This window comes from Triticum aestivum, chromosome 7D (genome assembly GCF_018294505.1).
Source record: "Triticum aestivum cultivar Chinese Spring chromosome 7D, IWGSC CS RefSeq v2.1, whole genome shotgun sequence".
Classification (NCBI taxonomy): domain Eukaryota; kingdom Viridiplantae; phylum Streptophyta; class Magnoliopsida; order Poales; family Poaceae; genus Triticum; species Triticum aestivum.
Window position 1 is genome coordinate 384314483 of NC_057814.1, and position 21474 is coordinate 384335956.

Here is a 21474-nt window from a genome sequence, read left to right on the forward strand (position 1 = left end):
AAGTCTGTGTAAACCCAAACGCTTTGATCATCTCATCAAAGCGAATGTTCCAACTCCGAGATGCTTGCACCAGCCCATAGATTGAGCGCTGGAGCTTGCATACTTTGTTAGCATTCTTAGGATCGACAAAACCTTCCGGCTGCATCATATACAATTCTTCCTTAAGAAAGCCGTTAAGGAATGCCGTTTTGACGTCCATCTGCCATATCTCATAATCATAGAATGCGGCAATTGCTAACATGATTCGGACGGACTTCAGCTTCGCTACGGGTGAGAAAGTCTCATCGTAGTCAACCCCTTGAACTTGTCGATAACCCTTAGCGACAAGTCGAGCCTTATAGATGGTCACATTACCATCCGCGTCTGTCTTCTTCTTAAAGATCCATTTATTTTCTATGGCTCGCCGATCATCGGGCAAGTCAGTCAAAGTCCATACTTCGTTTTCATACATGGATCCTATCTCGGATTTCATGGCTTCTAGCCATTTGTCGGAATCCGGGCCCGCCATCGCTTCTTCATAGTTCGAAGGTTCACCGTTGTCTAACAACATGATTTCCAGGACAGGGTTGCCGTACCACTCTGGTGCGGAACGTGTCCTTGTGGACCTACGAAGTTCAGCAGTAACTTGATCTGAAGCTTCATGATCACCATCATTAACTTCCTCCCCAGTCGGTGTAGGCACCACAGGAACATCTTCCCGCGCTGTGTTACTTTCCGGTTCGGAAGGAGTGACTATCACCTCATCAAGTTCCACTTTCCTCCCACTCAATTCTTTCGAGAGAACTCTTTCTCTAGAAAGGACCCATTCTTGGCAACAAAGATCTTGCCTTCGGATCTGAGGTAGAAGGTATACCCAATAGTTTCCTTAGGGTATCCTATGAAGACGCATTTCTCCGACTTGGGTTCGAGCTTTTCAGGTTGAAGTTTCTTGACATAAGCATCGCATCCCCAAACTTTTAGAAACGACAGCTTAGGTTTCTTCCCAAACCATAATTCATACGGTGTCGTCTCAACAGATTTCGACGGAGCCCTATTTAAAGTGAATGCGGCAGTCTCTAAAGCATAGCCCCAAAATGAGAGCGGTAGATCGGTAAGAGACATCATAGATCGCACCATATCCAATAGAGTGCGATTACGACGTTCGGACACACCATTTCGCTGAGGTGTTCCAGGCGGCGTGAGTTGTGAAACGATTCCACATTTCCTTAAGTGCGTACCAAATTCGTGACTTAAATATTCTCCACCACGATCTGATCGTAAGAATTTTATTTTCCTGTCACGTTGATTCTCAACCTCACTCTGAAATTCCTTGAACTTTTCAAAGGTTTCAGACTTGTGTTTCATTAGGTAGACATACCCATATCTACTTAAGTCATCAGTGAGAGTGAGAACATAACGATATCCTCCGCGAGCCTCAACACTCATTGGACCGCACACATCGGTATGTATGATTTCCAATAAGTTGGTTGCTCGCTCCATTGTTCCGGAGAACGGAGTCTTGGTCATCTTACCCATGAGGCATGGTTCGCACGTGTCAAATGATTCATAATCAAGAGACTCCAAAAGTCCATCTGCATGGAGCTTCTTCATGCGCTTGACACCAATGTGACCAAGGCGGCAGTGCCACAAGTATGTGGGACTATCGTTATCAACTTTACATCTTTTGGTATTCACACTATGAATATGTGTAACATCACGTTCGAGATTCATCAAGAATAAACCATTGACCAGCGGGGCATGACCATAAAACATATCTCTCATATAAATAGAACAACCATTATTCTCGGATTTAAATGAGTAGCCATCTCGAATTAAACGAGATCCAGATACAATGTTCATGCTCAAAGCTGGCACTAAATAACAATTATTGAGGTTTAAAACTAATCCCGTAGGTAAATGCAGAGGCAGCGTGCCGACGGCGATCACATCGACCTTGGAACCATTCCCGACGCGCATCGTCACCTCGTCCTTCGCCAGTCTCCGCTTATTCCGCAGCTCCTGTTTTGAGTTACAAATATGAGCAACCGCACCGGTATCAAATACCCAGGAGCTACTACGAGTACTGGTAAGGTACACATCAATTACATGTATATCACATATACCTTTGGTGTTGCCGGCCTTCTTGTCCGCTAAGTATTTGGGGCAGTTCCGCTTCCAGTGACCACTTCCCTTGCAATAAAAGCACTCAGTCTCAGGCTTGGGTCCATTCTTCGACTTCTTCCCGGCAACTGGCTTACCGGGCGCGGCAACTCCCTTGCCGTCCTTCTTGAAGTTCTTCTTACCCTTGCCTTTCTTGAACTTAGTGGTTTTATTCACCATCAACACTTGATGTTCCTTTCTGATCTCCACCTCCGCTGATTTCAGCATTGAATATACCTCAGGAATGGTCTTTTCCATCCCCTGCATATTGAAGTTCATCACAAAGCTCTTGTAGCTCGGTGGAAGCGACTGAAGGATTCTGTCAATGACCGCGTCATCCGGGAGATTAACTCCCAGCTGAGACAAGCGGTTGTGTAACCCAGACATTCTGAGTATGTGCTCACTAACAGAACTATTTTCCTCCATTTTACAGCTGAAGAACTTGTCGGAGACTTCATATCTCTCGACCCGGGCATGAGCTTGGAAAACCATTTTCAGCTCTTCGAACATCTCATATGCTCCATGTTTCTCAAAACGCTTTTGGAGACCCGGTTCTAAGCTGTAAAGCATGCCGCACTGAACGAGGGAGTAATCATCAGCACGTGATTGCCAAGCGTTCATAACGTCTTGGTTCTCTGGGATTGGTGCTTCACCTAGCGGTGCTTCTAGGACATAATCTTTCTTGGCAGCTATGAGGATGATCCTCAGGTTCCGGACCCAGTCCGTATAGTTGCTGCCATCATCTTTCAGCTTGGTTTTCTCTAGGAACGCGTTGAAGTTGAGGACAACGTGGGCCATTTGATCTACAAGACATATTGTAAAGATTTTAGACTAAGTTCATGATAATTAAGTTCATCTAATCAAATTACTCAATGAACTCCCACTCAGATAGACATCCCTCTAGTCATCTAAGTGAAACATGATCCGAGTTAACTAGGCCGTGTCCGATCATCACGTGAGACGGACTAGTCAAGATCGGTGAACATCTCCATGTTGATCGTATCTTCTATACGACTCATGCTCGACCTTTCGGTCTTCCGTGTTCCGAGGCCATGTCTGTACATGCTAGGCTCGTCAAGTCAACCTAAGTGTATTGCGTGTGTTCCGAGGCCATGTCTGTACATGCTAGGCTCGTCAACACCCGTTGTATGCGAACGTTAGAATCTATCACACCCGATCATCACGTGGTGCTTCGAAACAACGAACCTTCGCAACGGTGCACAGTTAGGGGGAACACTTTCTTGAAATTATTATAAGGGATCATCTTACTTACTACCGTCGTTCTAAGCAAATAAGATGCAAAACATGATAAACATCACATGCAATCAAATAGTGACATGATATGGCCAATATCATTTTGCTCCTTTGATCTCCATCTTCGGGGCGCCATGATCATCTTCGTCACCGGCATGACACCATGATCTCCATCATTGTGTCTTCATGAAGTTGTCACGCCAACGATTACTTCTACTTCTATGGCTAACGCGTTTAGCAATAAAGTAAAGTAATTTACATGGCGTTATTCAATGACACGCAGGTCATACAAAAAATAAAGACAACTCCTATGGCTCCTGCCGGTTGTCATACTCATCGACATGCAAGTCGTGATTCCTATTACAAGAATATGATCAATCTCATACATCACATATATCATTCATCACATCTTCTGGCCATATCACATCACATAGGCACATGCTGCAAAAACAAGTTAGACGTCCTCTAATTGTTGTTGCAAGTTTTTACGTGGCTTGTATAGGTTTCTAGCAAGAACGTTTCTTACCTACGTAAAACCACAACGTGATATGCCAATTTCTATTTACCCTTCATAAGGACCCTTTTCATCGAAGCCGTTCCGACTAAAGTAGGAGAGACAGACACCCGCTAGCCACCTTATGCAACTAGTGCATGCCAGTCGGTGGAACCTGTCTCACGTAAGCGTACGTGTAAGGTCGGTCCGGGCCGCTTCATCCCACAATACCGCCGAAACAAGATAAGACTAGTAGTGGCAAGAAAAATTGACAACATCTACGCCCACAACTGCTTTGTGTTCTACTCGTGCATAGTAACTACGCATAGGCCTGGCTCATGATGCCACTGTTGGGGATCGTAGCAGAATTTTAAATTTCCTACGCATTACCAAGATCCATCTATGGAGTATACTAGCAACGAGGGGAAAGGAGTGCATCTACATACCCTTGTAGATCGCGAGCGGAAGCGTTCCAATGAACGGGGTTGATGGAGTCGTACTCGCCGTGATCCAAATCACCGATGACCGAGTGCCGAACGGACGGCACCTCCGCGTTCAACACACGTACGGAGCAGCGACGTCTCCTCCTTCTTGATCCAGCAAGGGGGAAGGAGAGGTTGATGGAGATCCAGCAGCACGACGGCGTGGTGGTGGATGTAGCGGGATCTCGGCAGGGCTTCGCCAAGCTTCTGCGAGAGGGAGAGGTGTTGCAGGGGGAGAGGGAGGCGCCAGGGGCTGTGGTGTTGCTGCCCTCCCTCCCTCCCACTATATATAGGCCCCCTGGAGGGGGGGCGCCGGCTTGGATCCCATCTAAAGGGGGGGGGCGGCCAGGGGGGAAACTTGCCCCCCAAGGCAAGTGGGACGCCCCCCGCCCCACCCTAGGGTTTCCAACCCTAGGCGCAGGGGGGAGGCCCATGGAGGGCGCACCAGCCCACTAAAGGTTGGTTCCCTTCCCACTTCAGGCCATGGGGCCCTCCGGGATAGGTGGCCCCACCCGGTGGACCCCCGGGACCCTTCCGGTGGTCCCGGTACAATACCGGTGACCCCCGAAACTTTCCCGGTGGCCGAAACTTGACTTCCTATATATAATTCTTCACCTCCGGACCATTCCGGAACTCCTCGTGACGTCCGGGATCTCATCCGGGACTCCGAACAACTTTCGGTTTCCGCATACTCATATCTCTACAACCCTAGCGTCACCGAACCTTAAGTGTGTAGACCCTACGGGTTCGGGAGACATGCAGACATGACCGAGACGCCTCTCCGGTCAATAACCAACAGCGGGATCTGGATACCCATGTTGGCTCCCACATGTTCCACGATGATCTCATCGGATGAACCACGATGTCGAGGATTCAATCAATCCCGTATACAATTCCCTTTGTCAATCGGTATGTTACTTGCCCGAGATTCGATCGTCGGTATCCCAATACCTTGTTCAATCTCGTTACCGGCAAGTCTCTTTACTCGTACCGTAATGCATGATCCCGTGACTAACTCCTTAGTCACATTGAGCTCATTATGATGATGCACTACCGAGTGGGCCCAGAGATACCTCTCCGTCACACGGAGTGACAAATCCCAGTCTCGATCCGTGCCAACCCAACAGACACTTTCGGAGATACCCGTAGTGTACCTTTATAGTCACCCAGTTACGTTGTGACGTTTGGCACACCCAAAGCACTCCTACGGCATCCGGGAGTTGCACGATCTCATGGTCTAAGGAAAAGATACTTGACATTGGAAAAGCTCTAGCAAACGAACTACACGATCTTTTGTGCTATGCTTAGGTTTGGGTCTTGTCCATCACATCATTCTCCTAATGATGTGATCCCGTTATCAATGACATCCAATGTCCATAGTCAGGAAACCCATGACTATCTGTTGATCAACGAGCTAGTCAACTAGAGGCTTACTAGGGACACGTTGTGGTCTATGTATTCACACATGTATTACGATTTCCGGATAACACAATTATAGCATGAACAATAGACAATTATCATGAACAAATAAATATAATAATAACCATTTATTATTGCCTCTAGGGCATATTTCCAACAGAGAGCTAGCTGGAATGCATAGCTTGTTAGCACGGAACACAAATCCATCATTAACGACAAACTTGTTCCAGGTTCTTCCTTCTTTACAATTCTGCAATACATCTTTAAAATCAGCATCATGCACATATTGATCTTTGATGGTCTCCAAACCAAATATTTTGAAGTCAAGTTGTGAAAGCATAGTATAGCGACGAGACAATGCATCAGCAATAACATTTTCTTTACCCTTCTTGTGTTTAATGACATAAGGGAAAGTTTCAATGAATTCAACCCATTTAGCATGTCTACGATTCAGTTTAGCTTGACTTTTAATATGTTTCAAAGATTCATGATCAGAATGGATAACAAATTCTTTGGGCCATAAATAATGTTGCCATGTTTCTAAAGTCCGAACAAGAGCATATAGTTCTTTATCATAAGTAGAATAATTCACACTAGGCCCACTCAATTTTTCAGAAAAGTATGCAACAGGTTTGCCATCTTGTAATAACACACCTCCTAATCCAATTCCACTAGCATCACATTCAAGCTCAAAAGTCTTATTAAAATCAGGAAGTTGGAGTAAAGGAGCATGTGTCAACTTATCTTTCAATACCGTGAAGGCTTCTTCCTGTGCGGTACCCCAAACAAAAGGCACATCCTTCTTTGTAAGCTCGTTAAGAGGTGCAGCAATGGTGCTAAAATCTCTCACAAAACGCCTATAGAAACCAGCGAGTCCAAGAAAACTCCGCACTTGTGTGACCGTTTTGGGCTGCGGCCAACTCTCAATAGCTTCAATCTTGGCTTTATCAACTTCAATTCCCTGTGGAGTAACAACATAGCCAAGAAAAGATACTCGGTCGGTGCAAAAGGTGCACTTCCCAAGGTTACCAAACAAACGTGCATCACGTAGAGCAATAAAAACAGCACGTAAATGTTCCAAATGTTCTTCCAAAGATTTGCTATAAATCAGTATATCATCAAAATAGACTACCACAAATCGTCCAATGAAAGCACGTAAAACTTCGTTCATTAGTCTCATGAAAGTACTAGGTGCATTAGTTAACCCAAAAGGCATGACTAACCACTCATATAAACCAAACTTAGTTTTAAATGCAGTTTTCCATTCATCTCCCAATTTCATACGAATTTGATGGTATCCACTACGCAAATCAACTTTGGAGAATATTGTAGAGCACTCAATTCATCAAGCATATCATCTAGCCTAGGAATAGGATGACGATAACGAATAGTAATATTATTAATGCCTCTACAATCAACACACATACGCGACGTACCATCCTTTTTAGGCACTAGTATAATAGGAACAGCACAAGGACTAAGAGATTCGCGTATATAACCTTTGTTGAGCAGCTCCTGTACTTGACGCATAATCTCCTTCGTCTCCTCTGGATTGGTACGGTATGGTGCACGGTTGGGTAGCGATGCACCGGGAATTAAGTCAATTTGATGCTCAATCCCTCGAATAGGTGGTAATCCCGGTGGCACGTCTAGTGGGAAGACGTCAGCGAACTCCTGCAAAATGTTAGTGACAACAGGGGGCAAAGAGGAAGGCACGTCCTCGAATGCAAATAATGCCTCTTTGCACACAAAAGCATAGCAAACAGATTTGCTGAAATCTAGCTCATCAATATCAGATTTTGTGGCAAGTAAACATGCACTTTTCAATTTAATTTCAGAAACAACACTAGATGGTTTATTATTAGGTTTCATTTGTTGCTCAAATTCTTTTGCCACAATCTGATTTTCACTCTTATTTTTTTCCTATTTTGCTTTATTAGCTCTATTAATGTCATCTTTCAAAATGGAATCAGGAGTCATAGGAAGCAAAGTAATATTTTTATCCTTATGAACAAGAGTATACTGATTGTTTCTACCATGGTGTACAGAATTTTTATCAAATTGCCATGGTCTACCAAGTAATAAGGAACATGCTTGCATGGGTACCACATCACAATCAACATAATCAGCATATGTAGAGATACTAAAATGCACACGAACAGTACGTGTTACCTTAACCTTGCCGCTGTTGTTGAACCATTGGATGTAGTAAGGATGTGGATATGGTCTTGTGGTGAGAGATAGCTTCTCCACCATCTCCATGCTAGCCAAGTTGTTACAGCTCCCTCCATCTATGATGACGCGAACAGAACGTTCCTTCACAACTCCCTTTGTATGGAACAAATTATGCCTCTGATTTTGCTCTGCTTGTGTGACCTGTACACTCAAAACACGTTGAGCAACTAAACATTCATACCTGTCAGCGTCTTCAGGAGCCATGTATTGCGTCTCATTTTCAGAATCATCTTCACCATGTTCTTCACGTGTAATAAGAGCCAAAGTCTCCTCATCATAGTCACTAGCGGACTCATACCCACCATCCTCAGTAGCAATCATTACACGTTGAGATTTGCATTCTCTCGCATAATGTCCTCTTCCCTTACAACGACGACAAATAATATCACTTGTGTGCCCTGTCGATGCCATGGAAGAAGAAGAGCTCTGTGCAGGCCCGGCAGGTGCGCTCTTGGCAGATAGTGGTGGTTGTGCCTGCTTTCTTGTATCACGGCTGGAGGTGGAACCTGATGGAGGTGCTGGTGCAATGGAAGTAGAAGATGCACGCGGTGTCCATGATGAAGGTCGACCTGCAGAAAAGTTAGTTCGCGCCAATGGCTGTCGATCCTGCACTTCACGTTCAGCTTTACAAGCAAGATGGAATAAACGAGTGATATTATTATAATCCTTATACTCTAGAATGGTCTGAATCTCTTTATTTAATCCACCCATAAAACGTGCAAGCATAGCTTCATTCTCCTCAACAATACCACATCTAATCATGCCAGTTTGTAATTCCTGATAATATTCTTCTACAGAATTTTTCCCTTGTCTTAAGCGCTGCAATTTTTTAAGTAATTCACGTTGATAATATGGTGGAACCCAACGAGTACGCATAGCAGTTTTCAAAGCAGCCCAAGTAGCTGGAACAGGATATAATCTACAATGTTCAGACCACCAAACACATGCAAAGCTAGTGAAAGCACAAACAGCAGCAGGAACACGTCTCTCCTCAGGATATTGTAAACATGTAAATCGTTGTTCAGTTTCTAACTCCCAAGTAAGATATATATCAGGAACATATCTACCCTCAAATGATGGAATATTCAATTTCAGTTTAGGGAGATGGTCATGATCTCATACCTGAGGTGGTGGTGTCGGCCTACCGTTGCGAATATATACCTGAGGTCGACCTGCTGGTGGTGGTGCTGGTGGCTGCACGTAGTTCTGATTTTGATCAACCTCATCCTCATAATCGCCCGCATAATCGTCATCCTCCTCAGCCGCCGCAGTAGCAGGAGCCAAAGAAGCATCAACAGTAGGTGCAGCGGCACCCGAATTTTGACCAATCTCAATTGGAACGCGCTGTGCTCGTCCCACTTGATTTGGAAGGCGGCGTTGGAGATGTGGTTGTTGTTGTTGTAGAGGTGCGATATGTGCAGCCGGTGGTGGTTGGGGAAGACGCTTGAGTAATTCAGTAAACTTGTTATCCAGCTTTGTCTCGAACGACTTCTCCACGGCATCTATCTTCTCCATAGCCTCTTCAAATCTGTTTAGCACATCTCCCACCTGGCCACTCATCATTTGCTGAAATTTATCATGCAACTCCTTGTTCGTCATGTTCTCCCAATCAGTCTCATCGGCTTGTGATCCTGCCATAGTTAGCAGCAATAGAAACACAAAAGAATATGATCCTGCAGACTACTAGGAAGTGGTGGTGATGGTGGTGTGTCACAAAACCTTCAAGCGAATCTCAAATTCTTACCAGTTCTTACCCAGCAGCAGGCGGTGATCGGCAACCGATGTAGTCAAAACTCTCAAAGCTTGGATAGAGCGATTACCAGGGAGAGTCAAACGCACGATGTAGATGTATGTGGAGTTGGGAAGGCTTATAATATGGTAGCAAAAATGGTCAGCAATAATCAATTCAGAGATGCAAAGTTGAATAAACGCTCAACGACGGTACTGTGCTGGTCCTAGGCTAGACCGTGCTAGAGACGCGAGCCTAGAACACTAACAAAATCACGGCGCTGCACGTAAACAAGGGAAAAGCACACTCTGGAAAAAAAATTCTCTTTTTTTTCGCGCTCTTTTTGTTTTTTTTTTGCGAAAAATCACTATAATGACGAGTGTCTCAAAACTCTTCCCAGGTCAAACTGACAGGATGGGCACAAAATTTTTTTTTGACTATTTTTTTCGGAAATCAGGGCAGCGACGACGAAAAAGTGCGACAAAAAATCACTATGATGGCGAGTGTCTGAAAACACTCCCCGGGACCTAAAAATAGGATAGGGAAAAATATTTTTGGTTGCCGAAATTTTGGCCTAAAAACTGCCCGGGGGTCTCCAGACTTTTTTTTTCTTCCGAGACCTACTCGGGCAAGGAAACAGGAAACGGAAATAGATGGATCTTTAAAACAAACCGAATATGAAAAGAACTCGGATTGGTGGTGGATATATGGTGGTAGGATATGGCAGCGGTGGTGGTATATGGTAGCGGTGGTGGTATATGGATACAGATCGGTGGTGGTATATGGATACGGATTGGTGGTGGTATATGGATACGGATTCAGAGCGGTGGCGGATAAGCAATAGTGGTAGATGGCAAGGCGATGATGATGGTGCGGCGCCGGCGTGACAACTTATGACCAGAACTCGAAACTCTAAAAGACTAGACTCTAAGACCAGCAACTTGACACGACGATGCAACAGCAAATTCAACAAAGCAAAAACCCTAAAAAGATTATGCAAAGGCTCAGATTGGTTCGGATATGATGAACTAACCCTAATTTTTTTGTGTGTGGCTTTTTCGTGGACTGTAGGTATGAAGAACAGACTCGATCTAAACTACGAAAAACTGTAAAATCTCACCGAGCAACCTGGAAATCTGATACCACTTGATAGAGGCAAAGGTGTCCCGTCTTTCGATGAGATGATGGATATCGCTTTGATGGAAGTCGACTTTGACGATCCGACTATGAACGTGCGAGGACGTCGCGCCTTAGCAATCGCTAAACCAACTCCGAGAAGTTATTGACCACGCCGGAGCACGATCAACCTGACCACGAGGGTCTGTTTCCTGCGAGCAAACGAAGAACAAGCAAGAAACTGAGATTGCAATCTGGATATTGCGAATATAAGATGAAAGCTTTATTGATCAAGGTGGGGTTCTGTGACGCCTTTGTCTGGTCGTTGAACACAAACGAAGTACGCGAAGTTGCAGCTATGGCGAACTTTTAATCTAAACAAAACCCAAAGTCTAAACGGTGCCCTAAGGGCTGTATATATGAAGGAAGAGGGGGGAATTTCGTGGCCCTTGGAGAAGGGGTCCGAAACCAACCCTATCTCTTGTTTCCCCACACATACGGACTCTAAAAACAGCCTATACTTATGTATTTCGAAATTACATGGGCCAGGCCCAATAATAAGGTGACGCAGCACCTAGAATAGCCTCTGGACGAAATTTATGAAGTGGCATCTTGTATATTTCGTCCAAGGCTTCATTCACTCCTTATGGTGGCTTCAAAGTCTTGAAATCATCACTGGTAACTCCGTTCTTGTTCCCCTTGCGCATGCCATCAACTCCATGCTTGTTCTTGCTCCAATGTTCATCCTTCTCCAATCCAGGCCCTTCATTTGTAAGCAAAACAAAAGTATCCAATTTAGGCAGCATCATATTCTCATGAACATTAGAATCATTACCAAGAAACGAAAGTACCTGGTAATTTAATTGGCGTGCGCGAGCTCTAGTAATTGGTCCATTATATGTAACAGTAGGGGTTGTGGGTGTAACAATGGTATTGATGTCCTCATCACCCATGAGCCATTATTGGTGCGGAAGAAGTCTTCAACCTGACGGGCAATCATGGCATCCCCTGAATATGAGATCTTCACCTTCAGGTTGTTGTAAGTACATGATGTTTCACTTGGATCAGTGTTATCTCTGCTGTTGCAGGCCTTCTATAGAACAATGAACCGGTGTAAGGGATTGGCCACATGCTTAAACTCTCGTAGCAAACATTCATCAAAGTAATACATTGTACGTACCTTGTCGAGACGAATGAAAAGGTTCTCTAAGTTGGGAGAATTCTCAAGCATGGTTGATAATGCATTAAACTCACTATCTATACACCATTCACCAAGGGATAGAGTCCTCAGGTTTTCAAACACAGGGCAGTTCTCCAGTTCCGTCGTCAGCAGAACCTGCACATTAGTGTTGAAGTTGGTACTGATGGTCCACTGACATGTGACATCTAGGGCACATGTTAGATCTACCGACTAGAAAATAACCAACCAAGCTAGTTCTATGGCATTCCATATTTAAGATATCACGTAGGACACCAAAGACCAAACAGTAAGTTAGGTTCAAAGTTCAAAAAGCCATAGAGACTAGTGGTTGAAACCTTTGTAGAGATAAGATGTTAAGACTGTGAAGGTAGTAACTTCAATGTTCTTTTTTCTTGCAGTAGCAACTATCCAATAGGCTGATCCACTAGTAAAATGATGCTAGGTAATGCTAAAGCTGGTATTTGAGTGGTCAACGTCTCAACGATATAATTTCAGCTCTTCATCTAGACAGATTCATAATGACTTGAGAGATTCACCACCAGAAGAAGAAATACCAAAATGTTATTCACGCATTACATTTCAAGATAGTACTCTACCCCTTATCCCCTTCCCATGCAGAAAGCATAAAAGAACGAGAAGGTGATAGTATCAGCGACATGAATAAACGTACCTCTCCTCGATGAGCTGACAAGTTCATTGTTCTCACATTCGAGAGGCTGTGAAAAATACGTTTGCCACCATAAACTACAATATCACCGCTTCCAGGATGCTCACAATCCCTTGCATGCTCATCAGCAACTGCACAGCTATCATCATCAGATGGAGATTGAGATTCACTGACGTCAGAGTCCTCAGCATCAGTATATGTGTCGCCATCGTCCTCATCATCCTGTACTGACCATGGGCGAGCATGTTGCAAGCAAGCGTCATCAAGCATGATAGTGGCTGTCACTAGTGACCCCGAGTTCTTGATCTGAGGAACAAAACTGCAAGGTCTGATACAGCGCAGGGCTGCAAGGTTCGAAGCATCAACCGTGAGGTCGTTAAAGATTTTGCAGTTGACCATAGTCAAACGCTTGAGTGAGGTTGATCGAATCTGCGTGGCATATATGAGAGCTTTCCTGAGCTCTAGTTCCTCCAAAGAAGTACACCTAGAACAGAGCCCCGAGAGGGAGCGGCTGTCCAAGGACACGTTGGCGAGCTGCAAGATGTTGAGGTTGCCAGAAAGAAAGACCGTGCAATCCAGCTTGAGGATTGGGCGGTGATGCTTCGCGGAGAGCTGGATAGCTGTGGCATTGCGCCTGAGAGCATGAACGATCCACGTGTTGGCGTCGTCGTGGTTCCAGTGCAGCCGGAGCGTGTTCAACGGCTTGCGGTCCCGCCGGAGAAGCAGGTGCTTGACGAACTCGGCGTACCAATCCTGGTCAACGCAGCGGGAGCAGGCGCACAGCCGGCGGATGTCGAGGCACGGCGCGGAGGCCCAGGTGCGGCGCCACCGCCTCGAGAGCGCGCTCGTGCGGACCACCTCCCACGCCTTCATGTAGGAGAAGACGTGGTGGCACAGGTCGTCCGTGAGGTCGCTGATGCGGTCGCGTCCACCGCCTCCCGCTGCCCCGTCGCGCGGCGCCCCCCGCCCTGCGCCCCCCTGAAGCATTTTCTCGAACAGGTTGCCTGCACGGACAACGACGATCAGCATCAACCCGCACGGGGAAAGAAAATCTTGGCAAACGCGCAGCAAGAAACCAAGAAGAGCTAGCGATGCTGCATTGCGACGAACGGATTCGAGATTGGAACAAGAACTCGTTAGGATTATGGTCCCTCGCATGGCCGGCAGTGGAAGGGAGGAGAAGAACTTACGAGGTGGTTGAGGCTGGCCGGATGAAATCGGGCGACGGGCGGGCGTTCTCGGCTCTCGCTGCTTCTGCTTTGGGTGCACGCAGGTCGGAGAGCAAAGGGGTGGAAAGAAGGGAAATGCAAAAGTTGGACGATAACCGGGCCGGTAAAAGAGTGCAGGAGTATATTTAAAGGGGGGCAACGTGAAAAGGAGATTGTAATAATTCCCCTGATCTAAAATTAATTGACACTCAAAAAAATAATTATCTAAATTAATTAACGCAGCTTCTGTACAAGATGCAACATTGTCGGCTGCGTCCGTTAATTCGGAGGGAGTAATATATTTTCCGTCCAACTTTTAATATAGTAGTATTTTTCATGAAAAATACCAAATGGAGGCTGAGCTTCATGAAGGTTGAAAACTTCAAAATTCAGACTGAAGCACATCATTGATCTGAGAACCAGCATACCTAGGAGCAGCATAGAAGCACCGCGGATAGCTATCAATTTCACCATGGCGGCTAACTTCAAATAATAGGTAACTTAAAAGAATAATAGCTATTATCTTGGGAATCATCGATATTGGGAAAGTCCATAAAATTTAGGAACATTAGAGTTTTCATTAAAATAGACTTCGTTTGGTAGTATCGTTTCCCTTTGTAACAAAGTCATCACTATGCCGCTAAGATAAAAGAGCAAATGCTGGGAGGAAAACGTACTAAGAACTCCTCTTTAGCTATTTGACAACGACATTTCGGTCATTTTGTGGCCAAATTATTTGGTATACACCGACACCATACATACACGCATCCTCTTTGTAATGTCGAATAGACTTTTGCAACGATATAACAAAGAAATAGATAATTAGTTCGAGGACTTTATTTTCTTCGTTTCAACTTTTATCTTTGGCGCACTTTTAAAGAAGAGATGTTAGTATACAAATATATTTATTTCATACTAGAAAACTTTGACTTTCTTTTACAAATAAGCCTTGGATTTTTATTGGGACTTTCAGTGATACAAGTCATTTAAGGAAACAAAAAAAAATACAGGCAGATCCTCATAGAGCCAAACAAACTCAATCAACACGAGCCAAAAGTGTACCGTCGTTGCTGCTCCATCACCAACGCTCATGACATTGTATCCTACGGTTGGTAAAGTCGCCGTGCTAAGACCAACCACCAAAGAAGAAGACTTGTGTGGATCGGAAATGCCAGAGCCGAACCATCTCTTAAACAAAGTTTCTGCCAACTCACATTCTGAAGGACCCAAAATAACACAATCATCGTCTCCCAGATTCAACACTGGTAATCGAGATGACCACCGCTTCGATGAGAGATATGGAGAAAAATTATTCGCCACCGCTGGTGTTGGAGCCATGGACAGCCAAAGACCTAACTAAGGCACCTAGACTACTAAAATCACAAAGAAAAAGTACGTAGAGTTTCCCTCCCCCGCGATTGATGGAGGTGAGAGAAACCCCCATGATGCCCGAGTCTGAGGTGGCTTCCTCCCTCCTCCCATTGGATCGCTCCTAGCGGCTAGAGCTTTCACGGGGTTGAGTATACAGGGAGAGGGAGTATGCCTTTGATTAACAATTACCTACTACGTGGCACATGTGTGAATCCATCTAAAAAGCCAACTATCCCTATTAATATGTAAATGGTACAAGTTAATGAATGCCGAAAAATTAATGTACAATAAGTACTTATGATCTTCATTTTATAGAGTTATTATTGGGATGGATGAAGTAGTATTTAGTTTCTTTGTCAAAACAGTGGAATATTTTCTAAGTAAAAAAAGGAGTTTCATGAGTTAAATTAATTATAAATTTACATATGCCTTAAGATAACAAACATCTAGTAGTTCCTATGGACAATAAAACAATTTTCACATGTTTTGTAAGAAAAAAAAATCTTGTACGAAACGGGATAATTCTTGCAACTTATAAAAGTGTATAAAATATTTTTATTCCTTTTTACGGTATACATTTTCATATGTAAATCCTTCCCCGATGAGCTAATGTTTTTTTTACAAAAAATGCTTTTTGAGGATAATAAATATTGATAAACGTTTGACACCCGTGCGCTGGCCCAAGCGTTGGGCCAGTCGCACGCACATCGTCTGATGCGCTAGATTGGACGCTCGCGTTCCCACCGCAGCCGCACTCGCGTCCACGTGCTGGTGGGGATCCACACACCGCTTTGGACGCAGCGTTATCCCTTCACTCGCGTCGCCTCCTCCATTCTCCATCATTCGTTCTGCTTTTTTCCATCCACCTCCGCTTCTTGCTGCTGCATGGCGGCAACCAACATGGAGATGCGAGATTTTGATGGCGAAACACCGGCGACGGCGCTGTGTAGATGCCACGGCGTGCGTTTTTGGTGGCCGGAGCTGAGCGGGGCTGCAACCACGACGGTGCTGCAACTAGCGCTCGTCGCCATGGCCACCCGCAGCTGATTTGCGCTCCTCTCCATGGCCTCCACAGCAAGATTTTGCTACAACCATGTTTTTTTTCTGGAACCAACCCTTGTTTTTGCTACCATCCACTCACCCCAAAATCTGCTACCGTGGTGATTTTTGCTGGAACCGGCGAACCATTTTGCTACAACTGTTTTGCGTTTTTGTTACTACCGGTGTCTTGTGGATTTTTGCTACATCCATCTCCATGACATCACCTGTTTCTTTCAGTCAATTTTTTTCTACAACCATGCTTTGATTTTGCTGGAACCGAAGATAAATTTTGCTACAACCGTATTTTCATTTTGCTGGAACCGAAGACAATTTTTTCTACATCCACCACGGCGGTGTTGGTCGACGGCGGCGATGGCTTTTTTTTGCTGCACCCGTCTCTGATTTTTGCTACTACCTTGCTACCACCAGAGTCTTGCTAGAAGCATCAGGAGTTTTTGCTACCACCCCTAGTTTTTGTTTTGATTTTTGCTGAACTAGCCTAAAAATTGCTACCACCGCCTTTCGGTTTTGCTAGAACCGGCATTTTTTGCTTCGCCGGCGGCGGTAAAGGCGGGTCGTGTTTTGCTTCACCGGCGGCGAGCAGGGCAGCGGTGGTCCAAACGAGGGCAGCGCGGGCCAGTGTGCGGGATCCCGCGAGCGGCGGCGACGCTCCCTTTTTTTGTCCTCTTTTTTCCCATGGGGGAAGATGACGAAAGGGGACGCGGGACAGATCTAACAGTTATGCGCTTCCAGATCGAACGGCGCTGGGTGGACCGGCCGAAACTTGCGCCGGTGCGCCGGCGCAGAGTACTGCCCATAAATATTTACCGGAGTTTCCTCAAATAGGAGTGGCTTGAAACCAAATACTGGCCCAGAAAATCCTATATGCCGCATATTGCGTCAAGATGTCGAGCGTTAGCACAGGATTCAGGAGGGAGCGACGCGATCTGGGCCGGCCCGTTAGCGGTTAGCCTACCAACGGTTTTCTCCGGTTTTGGGAACCTTCTAGAAGGTTCCCTGAATCGGTTTTTCTTTTTTCCTGTTGTTTTTTGTGGCTGGTTTTCATTTAGGTTTTATTTTCGTTTTTTCTTTTCTGTTTCTTTTTTTATTTTTGTTTTCATTTTTATCTTTTCTGTTTCTTTGTTATTTTTTGTTTATTTTTCGAAAATTTCAAATTTTCTTCAGATATTCAAAAGATGTTCCTCTTAACAAAATTTGTTCAGAATTCAAAAAATGTTCACATTTCAAAAAATATGCAGGAATTTCAAAAAAAATGTGTCCTGTTATAAATCGTTCACAAATTCAAATTTTGCTCCGATTTTCAAAAAATGTTCCTCTAAAAAAAATTGGTTCAGAATTTTTAAAAATGTTCACGTTTCAAAAAATATTCCTTTTATAAATTGTTCACAAATTTCAAAAATGTACAGGAATTCCAAAAATGTTCCTATTTTTAAAAATTTGTTCACAAATTCAAAAAAAAAATCACGTTCTGTTAATTTTTTTTGACAATTCAAAAAATGTTCATGATCCCAAAATCTGTTCAGAAAATTTTGAAATGTTTGTTCTTCCAATTTTTTGTTCGGAATTTGGTGAAAAGTTCCATTTTGAACTTTTGTTAATAAATTCTAAAAATGTTCGTAGTTATAAATTTTTGTTCAAATTACATGATGTTCCTTTTTTCAATTATTTGTTCAAAAATTCTAAAAATGTTCGAAGTTTCAAAATTTGTCCAGATTTTCATAATTTGTACACGTATTTAAAAAATGTTCCTTTTGCCGAAAATTGTTCAAACATTCAAAAAATGTTTTGCACATTTTCAAAGTATACATGTTAAAGAAGTACACTTGAAAAAAACAATTACTGCAGTAACTAATTCCTGTTCGCTACATTAACTGATTCAAATTCGCTATATGCCCAGTTCTACGCTAGGACTATTTCTTTAGATTGTGCGCTGCAATACTAACATCAAAACTTGTGTGGTGGAGTGGCTGTGAGGTCGCAATTGCAAGCTGGAGTCTACTGTTCGAATCCTCACATCGCACCATCATTACCTTTTGCTATCATTTTCCTTCTCGCGGTAGAGCTCGATGGGCCGGCCCACTCGCGCTGTCTCCTGTGCGCGAACGCCCAACATTTTGACGCATAATGCGGCGCATAGGACCTCCCTACTGGCCCGACCTCCATGGAGTCCGACTTCGTTGCTGTGAGTGGACATCGAGCCCGGGTGAAGTCTGATGTAAGATTAGGCCCAACGAGCTTTGGTCCAAGCGGTGGCGATATACACACAGACAGGCCAGTATCCATCCCTCAAAAAAAAAAAAAAAAAGACAGGCCAGTATCCCACCTTCTCACACGCAGGTCACAGTTCACGTCTCCGTCGGCCCACCCTGAGCTCCGCGGCCGCGCGGAGACGGAGCGCCGCCGGACGCCTCCCTGCTCCGGTGCTCCCTGGGTAGGGTTCCCGCTCTTCGCTCGCTTTACTACCAGGTAAACCCCCGCCACCCACCCTCCTTGTTAGATTTGATTAAAATCATGCCGAACCATCTCCGATGGCGCGCAGCATAAGGTTCCGGGAACGGCGGACGCGGTGCTTTCGGCGGTGTATTGGCACGAGAGGGCCGCCATTAGATCGGCATTTTGCTCCCCGTTTCTAGGTTGCAGCTGATTGTTGGTTTTTAGTACTAGCTCTCCTGCTCCCCATTCTAGTTAGCTGGTTGGTTGGTTGGTTTTGCGGCCATTTTTGTGATTCTCGCACTTTACCCAAGTTATAAAATGGTTGTAGTCTGCACGAGCTTGGCTTAAGAAGGGATTGCCCTTTGCAGTGGCCAGCAGTTTGTTGAAGTTTGGTTCCTGGGATGCTTCTGTAAGTGTATCCGATCCAGTTTGACTGGATGTCCATGGGATTGAACTATGTACATCGGCCTTCCTGCCGCGATATTATGCTACCTGGAACTGTAATGTGGGAGTATGAGGGTTTGGCGTTTTGGGGGTTTTTAATTTTGGTCCTCTAGAAAATTTACAGTTTTCACCTGAATACTAGTCTAACAGTACCTGATAGTTGTACTTGTACCTATCCAATTAGTGTATCATATTAGCAAGTTGCTTCAAGACTGCTGATTGAATTCAACAGTTGAAATTACCAAACATCTGCTTGTGACCTCAAAACTTGTTAGTCACTACCTTTTGTGTGCAGGCTACCTATCACCATCTGCTCAAGTGAATGCACTGGACACTGGAAATTTCTTCTTGCCAATGGCCAATACGTCCAACAAGCGCATGAGACCAACAGGGTTTTCGGATATCACAAGTGACAGGATCAGCAGCCTCCCCGATGAGATTCTCCACCATATCCTGTCTCTCATGACTGCACGAGAAGCGGTGCAGACATGCGTGCTATCCACGAGGTGGCGCGATGTTTGGATGTCTTTGCGGTGCATTGAAGTTGAGGCACAGGAATTCACCAACAAGGAGGGATTTGTGATGTTCATGGACAACCTACTACTGCGCCGTGGTTTGGTCCCTCTAGATAGCTTTTGCCTCATGGGCTGGAGCGATGATTTTTCCCTCAACCATCCCAGAGCTAACCTGTGGGTCTGCCATGCCCTTAGGAGCAATGTCCGTGTGCTTCAGATCTTCAGCCGTAAATTATTTAATCTTGAGTACTCTCCCTTCATTTCGTCGCATCTGAAAATACTCAATCTCCGTGATGTTCCATCGCTGCCCTCTTCATTGAGAAGCTCTTTTCTGGCTGTCCACAGCTGGAAGAACTATCATTGGTAGACTGTCGTGTTCCTGCCACCAAGTTCTCCTCTAGGACCCTGAAGAAATTAACATTTATTGCACATACCCCCTATGGCGCTGATGATGTCCATACTGATTTTGAAGACCTTGTAATAGATACCCCTAGTCTTGTTTCGCTGCATCTGGAGGACATTCCGTTGTTAACTCCTTGCCTTGTGAATGTCTCATCTGTTGTCAAGGCTTCATTTCGCCTGGATGAAGAGTGTTTCTCGAGTCCTTATGTAAGCTGCAATATTATCAGTGCCCTGTCAAATGTTACAAAGTTAAAGTTGTTCTTTGGACTTGACAATGTAAGTTTGTCTTCAACTCTGCAATGACTCATTCTTCATGTAATTGTCTTCTAACTTTCATTTTTTTTTCATGGTTTCGTCTTGTGTAGGAAACTGCAAGCAAGGTTCTAAGAAGAGATCTCTGGAGGTGCCAGGCATTCAACAACCTGAAAACTTTGTCTGTCAGTGGCTGGTGCGTAGATGTTGACCTCCGTGCACTGGTCTACTTTCTTCGACGCTCACCTGCCTTAGAGAAACTTACTCTGTGTCTCAGTCAGGCAAGGATATATTTCGTCTTGTCACATTGGGGTTTACTTGTTGTTCATAAAGATATTTACACGTCTTTGATTCTTGTCAGGTTGGAGCTTCAGACAGGCTTCACTGAAGGGACAACATGGAGTCCAAGGAAACAAACACATCGTTTAATTGTGAACATCTGAAGAAGGTCAAGATCAGATGCCCTCAGGGTGACAAAAGGGTGGGCAATATTGTGAATGTCATACTTGCCAGTGCCTCTGTCCCGGAATTTGTCATCAATCCGTACGAGCGCTGGGATCCTTTGGAGTAGGCCTCTCTTTGCTCCTTGATGGTAATTTTTGGTTTTCCTTTTAGTAGTTATGCTAACGAAGGCAATTAGAAACTCACTGCTATTTTCTTGTACTTGGTAGGTAGGGAGATGTGCATGACCCTTTGCCGAAGGCAAGTGTTGCTTCCGGTTTGATGTGGAAAGGCGTTTTAATGTTTGTGTGATCATGAGGCCAACAAATTAATAGTATCATTATTGTCCCTGTAACTGAATCTGGATATGTGTTTGCAGAGAAATTTGATATCGGGGTTGTGTTTGACATTATTCCGGATTACTGTAATCTCATCGTTTGGTTGACTGTTTTTCCATATTTTGCCATGTGGCTGCCCTCTCACGGTATACTCGTCCGAAACATACTCCAGTTTAAAATCATGCTGGCTGAAAACATAACAATATACAAACAGCAATTGATGGAAATGCACCGGGCAGGCCTACCTCTGTTGTAGAAAAGCTAACGTCTGAG

The 21474-nt window shown here is 44.6% G+C and overlaps 1 protein-coding gene across 2 annotated transcripts; it reads right to left on the reverse strand.

The window, feature by feature from the left end:
* Positions 1 to 11599: 11599 nt before the first annotated feature.
* On the reverse strand, positions 11600 to 14055 carry LOC123166379 (F-box/LRR-repeat protein At3g59190). Of its 2 annotated transcripts, XM_044584175.1 has the most exons (4): positions 13926 to 14055; positions 12739 to 13739; positions 12048 to 12203; positions 11600 to 11960 (listed from the first exon to the last, which is right to left on the reverse strand). In XM_044584175.1, exons 2-4 carry the CDS (start codon positions 13720 to 13722, stop codon positions 11727 to 11729), a joined length of 1374 nt encoding a protein of 457 aa, XP_044440110.1. In that variant the 5' UTR covers positions 13723 to 13739; positions 13926 to 14055; the 3' UTR covers positions 11600 to 11726. The 2 variants fall into 2 exon arrangements, with proteins under 2 accessions (XP_044440110.1, XP_044440109.1); XM_044584174.1 differs by lacking the exon at positions 13926 to 14055 and having other exon boundaries at positions 12739 to 13893.
* Between the last annotated feature and the right edge of the window lie 7419 nt (positions 14056 to 21474).

What these genes read in the sequence shown, in the direction of transcription:
- LOC123166379 (XM_044584174.1), bottom strand. Translation starts at nt 13,893, where the DNA reads ATGCGAGGGACCATAATCCTAACGAGTTCTTGTTCCAATCTCGAATCC. An exon ending in TGTCAGCTCATCGAGGAGAG is followed by an intron (nt 12,204 to 12,738) that starts GTACGTTTATTC and finishes ACTAATGTGCAG; the next exon opens with GTTCTGCTGACGACGGAACT. An exon ending in TTTTCATTCGTCTCGACAAG is followed by an intron (nt 11,961 to 12,047) that starts GTACGTACAATG and finishes ATTGTTCTATAG; the next exon opens with AAGGCCTGCAACAGCAGAGA.